Source organism: Brassica oleracea, chromosome C1, assembly GCF_000695525.1.
Source record: "Brassica oleracea var. oleracea cultivar TO1000 chromosome C1, BOL, whole genome shotgun sequence".
In the NCBI taxonomy this organism is placed as follows: Eukaryota; Viridiplantae; Streptophyta; class Magnoliopsida; order Brassicales; family Brassicaceae; genus Brassica; species Brassica oleracea.
This window is the reverse complement of record NC_027748.1, coordinates 20,052,034-20,059,652: the sequence shown is the minus strand read 5'-3', so window position 1 is coordinate 20,059,652 and position 7,619 is coordinate 20,052,034. Positions and strand designations below refer to the sequence as shown.

General features: G+C 32.2%; 1 protein-coding gene across 1 annotated transcript; it reads left to right on the top strand.

Moving 5' to 3' along the window:
- Positions 1-2,795: 2,795 nt before the first annotated feature.
- LOC106302271 (cell division control protein 48 homolog E-like) lies at positions 2,796-4,077 on the top strand. Its single transcript, XM_013738818.1, has 3 exons — positions 2,796-3,053; positions 3,187-3,343; positions 3,608-4,077. The coding sequence occupies exons 1-3, from the start codon at positions 3,025-3,027 to the stop codon at positions 3,926-3,928; spliced, it is 507 nt and encodes a 168-aa protein (XP_013594272.1). The 5' UTR covers positions 2,796-3,024; the 3' UTR covers positions 3,929-4,077.
- Positions 4,078-7,619: the final 3,542 nt, after the last annotated feature.

Here is a 7,619-nt window from a genome sequence, read left to right as displayed (position 1 = left end):
TGAAAAGAAAAGAATTATAAACAATCACAACATAATATTAGTCATTAAAATTTTAAACTAAATATAAGATAAAAGTAATTATGAAATTATTGGTAGATATTATTAATATCAATTGTTAATATTTATTTATTAATTAAATATTCTAAATTTTTTGACAAGTATATATATTATAATATATATATATATATTTTTTAAATAACAGTATATATATATATCAGTTGAATAAGTTAATGTTTATTGATTATCTTAAATATAATTATATTTATTAAATAAAATTTTAAATAATTATATTAATTACATTAATGATTTATCCTAAAATCATGGACAAGAAGACAAGTAATCAAATTCATTTCTCAAATAACAATATACAATATAACCTCTTTAAATTAATACTCTATAAATTAATATACACTAAAAATCTCTATAAAATAATATAATTTTATAGTCCCGAATCGAGTTTTTGGTTCAATTAGTATATCGATAAATTAATATCTCTATAAATTAATAAAAAAATTATAGTTTTGGTGTAGTTCCGACATTATTAATTTATAGAGGTTTCACTGTAGATACATTATCGTGTTAATAAACATATAATAAAGTGGTTTTCATTTTGTTTCGAAGCTTTTCACTGGAGCATTGTATTTTCCCAAACAGTAGTATGTTTGCAAGTGGTAAGCTTCTTTGATGGATTTTCAACATATTGGTGACTACATGTACGTTGTTAATCCAGCTTCCTGCTTCCTCTCTACCAGCAGCTGCCATTCAAGTTCCTCAATCTAGCAGATAAAGTGATATGTGATAGTTTCAGAAAAGATGAAATGTACTAAACCCATGTTCCTCTTGCGGTTATGGTAAATACTTTTACCTTTTCTTGAAGGGTTTGTTCTTAGTGTCTCGTTCCTTGATCTTTGGTTGTAAACCGAACATGGTCTCCATTATCTCATATTTTCGTATTTTTCTTTAATATTTTTCTTCCATTTTTCAACCTACAAAAAATAACACAACCCATATGTGGAAATGTCAACTTGAATTTAGGTTACTATTTTTCTCATATATCAAGATTTCAGTATTGTCTAGCTGCTTCTTGGCAGGCCCCAACTCTATCCCTCTAACTATGGTAGCAAAATTCAGTGAGTTTAGCGTTTCGTTTTTGTCCTTCTCGTTAGAGTCTCATCACACAAACAAGAATGTAACAGGACAATAATTCACAAAATCAAATCAAACCAAAGTTAGATCTAGATTATTCAAATTGAAATTATATGACTTTCAGGCAGTCCGGAACAAATTTCAATCGATTTCAATACACAAAACCTTAACAACCTAGATGGAACTTGCGGTCACACTTAAAGCTAGCCCATGCTCGAACGCCATCTTCAGCGACCCTCTTGAGACAAATCAAACACACAACCAAGCTAAAACCATCTCCTTCGACGCAAGAATAATCATTGGTGACACCACCTTTGTCGGCGAGATCATTGTCGCCCTAATCGATTTAGAACCGTGTTGCATAAACCCTATAACCAAAACCCAGTTAAAAACAATTGAATCAGTTAAGTTTGGTTTAAATTAGATCTGATTTAATTTTAAGGATTTTTCGAGCCATAAAATGTAAATATAATGAAATTTGTATTTTAATCCAGATTTTAACGTAAGTAATCGTATGTTTTAATCAATAAGTTCAAAAATTAATGACAATATTTTACGGTAGATAGAAATAAGAATCTATGGATCCGATTGGTAATGGTTGTAGCTTTAAATTTTTGCTGTAAAAAAAGATCTGTAGACTTTTTAATGTGGCTTTAAATTTTATTACTGTAGAATTTTATGGAAAGCACTAAAAAATTGCTTTAGATATTTGGTTCTACAGAGCACTTGTACAACTGTAGATTATTTCAAGAGCTCTGGTTTCAAAAAAAAAAATTTAAAGCTTGATTGCTCTGAATTTGGTGCCGTAGAAATAAATATGGTTGTGGACAGCACCTACAGCAACTACCAATCACCCCCTATATTATAGGGTCTGATTGGTAATGGCTGTAGCTTTAAAATTTTTGCTGTAGAAAAAAATTTGTAAACTTTTTGTTGTGACTTTAGATTTTATTGCTGTAGAATTTTATGGAAAGCACTAAAAATTGCTTTGGATATTTGGCTCTGCAGAGCACTTGTATAGCTGTAAGTCATTTCAAAAGCTGTGGTTTCAAAAAAAAATTTAAAGCTTGATTGCTCTGAATTTGGTGCTTTAGAAATAAATAGGACTGTTGACATCCCCTACAGCAACTACCAATCACCTCCATAATAATATAGTTGCTGCTGCTCTCTGATAAAGCTATCCACCTCAGCATCATGTGGGTCCCATAAAGGTAAAAAAAATTTTGGTCAACATTTTTATCTTTTGATTTGTAATACCATGTTTTGTTTACTATCAAATGGGCTTCGTAACAAAATTGAAGAAAATGCCCAGTTGACCTCTTTAGTCGGTAAGCTTTCTCTTGTAAGGAAATCTAAAAGCATCTTTATCGCTCTCTTTTGAGCGTCTATTAGGGGGGAGAGCCCACGGTTCAGAAAAAACAGTATGTTATATGTGTAAAATAAAAGATGTGTATTGTGTGTTTTTTGCACTGTTCACGGGCCCCACTGACACGTGTCGGTCCGCGATTGATGCGTTTTATAATTTTATTTTATTTTAATCAGGAAAAAAGATAATAAATAATACAAAAGTAAAAAATAAGAAACTGTTTTTTTAATGAGGTTTAGGGACAAAGATGCTCTAAGATTTTCATCATCTGTTCATACTCATTTGACAGCACACAGAGTGACGTTTGGATTTTCGTTAGCAGTTTATCTTCTTCAACCTCTACATCTCCCCATCTTTAATCAATTCATCATTAATGGTCCAAGAAAGACAGGTATAAAATCACGACATAATCGCAGTTCAAGGTTCATCTCTAATTGGATCTCTCTAGACACAGAGTCGCAACTCTCTCTCTCTCTCTCTCTCTCTCTCTCTGGTCAATTTCGGCAATCACCATGTCAAACCAACCTGAATCTTCCGACTTGTAAGTCTCCCCCCAGATCTTATCGTTTCGTTTTACGACCATAAAGTTTCGAACTTTCTTATCAAGATTAGGGTTTATAGTTGATCTCTCCTCTATAAGCTGGTTTTGACTCATCTGGTTTTGTTACATGAAGTAAGAATGATTTCAACTCAGCTATCCTTGAGAGGAAGAAGTCTCCTAATCGATTTGTTGTTGACGAAGCCATTGACGATGACAACTCTTCCTTCTCTCTCCATCACTCCACCATGGAAAAAGCTGCAGCTTTTCCGGGTGATGCAATTCTCATCAAGGTTTGTTTTTGTATTCTTTTTTTTTTCATATCTTAAGTCTGAATTGCTGGAATCTGAGATTGAATGTTGGTTTAATTGTTACCAAATTAGGGTTTTTGCTTGCTTGATTGATGAATTGTTACGTGATTGCACTTCTTCTCTCTTGATTTGTTGATGAATTCTACATCACTAAGACTTCTTTTCTATTGTTATTATCTTTGTAAATGCATGGAGTTAGGGTCTAATTGTCATGTCATGAAAAATGATCCACTTCTGGCTTTGCAGGCTAAGAAAAGGAAGGACATTGTCTTCATTTTGTTTGCTGATGAATCATGTGAGGATCCTAAGATCAGAATGAACAAGATCGTAAGGTCCAACTTGAGGGTTAGACTGGGTGATGTCATATTGTCATCTCTGCTCACCAATGCCCTGACATCAAGTACTGAAAGCGTGTGCACTAGGTTGCACGGGTACGTCGGGTTGGTGCCGTCTCACGTACCGGGTTCGGCGAGGGGACGGGTACGGCACGGGTACTCCTCGAAACGTCCCCAATACGTCTCGAGTAATGCAGGGACGGCAAAGACTTATATGGGGACGGATCTGTGAGTTGACCGAGTCGTCTCAGAAACATTTCTAAGCCATGTTCTTGATATTTTGCTCGAGATATGATTAAGAAGGTTACATCTATCATTTACATGTTAAAAGCAATCAAAATGAGATAATGGAAACATAGATATCAAGTAATGAAATTTCTGGTGGCCATAGATTTGGGTTGCAGATCTTCTGGGTGGAGAAGATAAAGGGTCAATGACTATTTTACCATTCATTAATAGAAATGGAAAAACTAATTATATGTTTATGAAGTCATGAAATTCAAGTAATGAAATTTAACACGTTTCTTTACCCAAACTAGAGAAGTCAAACTTATTATCAAATGTTGACTAACTGAACTACTGTGTTTTTCTGAAATATTTTCAGAAACAAATACTTTCGCCATCACATTGGTTTATTCTAATGTTTTAAAAAGATTAAATTAAATTTGAATATAGATTTTATCTTACTTTTATGTTTAACTGATTATATATATATATGTATATCTATATTTGTTGCCGTATCTAAAATTTTTGGTTTTGTTTTCCGTCCCCGTTCCCGACCCCGTTTTCAGTCCCCGTATCCGTGCCAGGGCTGCTTAGCGTGTGCATCTCTTGCCTGTTGATGATACTGTTGAAGGTGTTACTGGAAACCTCTTTGATGCTTACCTACAACGTAAGTTAGATCGAATCTTTAATTCTCTTTCATATCATTCATTATCAATCTCTATCTTTTGGAGTGTATGTTTGTTGCTTTTATGTCACTATTATAAGTTTTGAATGCCATATGTGAGAGGACGAATGAGGAGTATGGAGTTCAAAGTTATCGAGACTGATCCAGCTGAGTACTGTGTGGTCGCTCCAGATACATATATTCTCTGTGAGGGTGTACCAATTTCGTGGGAGGATGAAGAAAGGCTGGCTGATGTTGGTGATGTCAGGAAACAGATGGCTCAGATTTGAGAACCTCCTTTTAAGGCATCCATCCACAACTATGCAAGTCAACTGGTGTGAAACCACCAAAGGGTATTCAGAACCTCCTGGACCCGGAAAGACTCATTTGCTGCACTGTGGCTAATGAAACTGGAGCGTTTTTTCTGTATTAATGGACCAGAGATCATGTCGAAACTGGCTGGTGAGAGTGAGAGCAACCGCATGAAAGCTTTTGAAGAGGCTAAGAAGAACGATCCTTCCATCATATTTATTGATGAGATGGATTCTATTGCACCTAAGAGAAGACTAATGCGGAGAGATAACTCTCGTATCATATTTCCTGCAACTATTTATTATTGGGGGGATATTTATTTTGTTTTCTAATAGTTAATGAAGTGTGGACGGGATTTTCAGAATTGGTCATGTTGTTAACTAATTCCATTAAAACATGTTCACAAAGAAACACAAAATATGTTAACATAGCATCATCACTTGGAAACATATTTAGGACCCTATTTGGATTTTTAAATTTGAAACCAAATATGGATGACTGAAATCATACAGGGCCAAATGTTTTTATAACAAACGAAAATGGAAACACTCACATCTATTTGGAAATGACATAACCATGTCCACTTTTAATCACTATGATGTTTGCTTGATGCACACGTTCCATAATATACATTATACTATGAATTCTATGCCTCAAACCCTGGGTGAGAGAAATAAAAAAACAACCTGGTAACTCACATGAATGATATAAACTTTTAACACAAAAAAAAATCATGTAGTCAATTATTCTTGAAGATAATAGAGTTGATTGAGTACAAAATTAATATATGTTTCATTGATCTTGCTTACAGTAAAATTATGAAAAAATGTTGGCATCCTAATAACGAAAGACCTAAATAACCATACTTCAATACACCACACAATCATATTCAAGTACAAATAAAATTACGAAAAAAATGCTACATATAACGAAACACCTAAATAACCATACTTCAATACACCACCACAATCATATTCAAGTACAAATCTTAGCAAAGTAAAGACCACAACAAAATACTACATTACCTACATTTATACAGAGCAACAATCACATTCCGACCCCGCGCCTGGTATAAAATAATAGATTAGATGTTTATTCTGTTAATGGGCTTTGAACTTTAAAAAGTGGCGACGCTTTGATAATATCAGGATCAATATTATTTAATACCACAAATTGCAACGTGTCAATGTTTGCTTGGAAGTAACCAGCTCCTCACCGCTATAATGAAATGGATCTTTCATTTGAATTCGATATTTTTCAAAAAGAAAAAAAGCAAAGATATTTGATTCTGATCAATTCTTTTTTTGTAACGAATTGAAATTCTGATAAATTATGAAAAAGTCTTATGTTATTTCTTTTTTTTTCTAGATGGAATATATACTTTTTGTCTATTTTAACTGCCTTTGTTTTTTCATGTAATTATGTTGCCCCATTAAACTGATAAATATCCCCTTTTTCTTACACTAGGGGCGTAGTCCGCGGAGATATTGACAAATACATACGTTGTTGTGATTCTAAAATATTATAGGAGGTGGAGTCAAGTGTTTAATTTAATATAGTCGCAGACTCGTAGTGGTTATCAGAATAGATGTATAAGAAGTAGAGAAGGGGTAATGTGAATCATACAAATATGAATATATTGACAGCCAACAATCAGCTAAAAGTGAGCATGTTCGTTTTGGATATAAACTCATAGTACTGATTAAACCTCTTAAGTTGTTTCATTAATAATTGACATTTAATATTTTTTGGTGTCTAAATTTTCTAATCAATTTTAATATAATGGCTGTAAAAGAGGGAACATTCATGCAAGGTCTACGTGAATCTTCTATGGTTACGTGACATATGTTTTACTATGCGAACATGCAGTTGTGCATTTTGATAATGTATCTTTCATGTCCTCCGCAACTTCTTTTATCATTCAATTTCTTTCTTGTTATCAATATATGACTTCACCAAGTTGCAAGAACATTAATTTTAGTATCTTTCATGTCCTCCTCAACTTTCTTTTATCACTCACTTTTTTTCCTTCTACTTATTATGAAACTTAAAGTAAATAGTTACATTTTATAATTTTAATAATAAAATAAATAAACAAATAAATGTTAATTGAAATATTTTAACAAATACTAAAAATAATAAAAATTGTGCAAATTTATTTTATTTTTATTTATTAAATATTTAAATGTATTTATATTATTTTACTTTTTTCATCCTGAATTTTAGTAACCAATAAAATATATAATCAAACTATATGATGATGGTTGGTGCAAGAAAGATTAGATATTGAGATTCTCATACCAATTTTAACAATCAAATTATATTATGTTTGATTTAATGGTTGAAATTAAAAGAGAGTAATACACATTTGCAAAATAAACTATTTTAATTGATTCTCTTTGTAGTACCCTATTTTATTAGTTTCCAAATCTCAAATAGAGAAGACAACAAAAAAAACTTATAACTTGATCAATTTTTTATTTTGTGCTAACACTTCGGTTTTTGTTTGTTATTTGTATTGAAAAAGATAAAATCTTTTTCTTCATAAAATAATTAGGAACCAAATAATTAGAATACGTCCAAAGGTTGAATCATATAGTTGAAAACGTCCAGAGGATCAACAGAATTACTAAGACCATCATTAACGCTGAAACCGTTTAGGTGGTTTCTTAGAAATTCTTTTTTATTTTATTTTTTATTTTTTTGTCTGAAAAAAAAAATC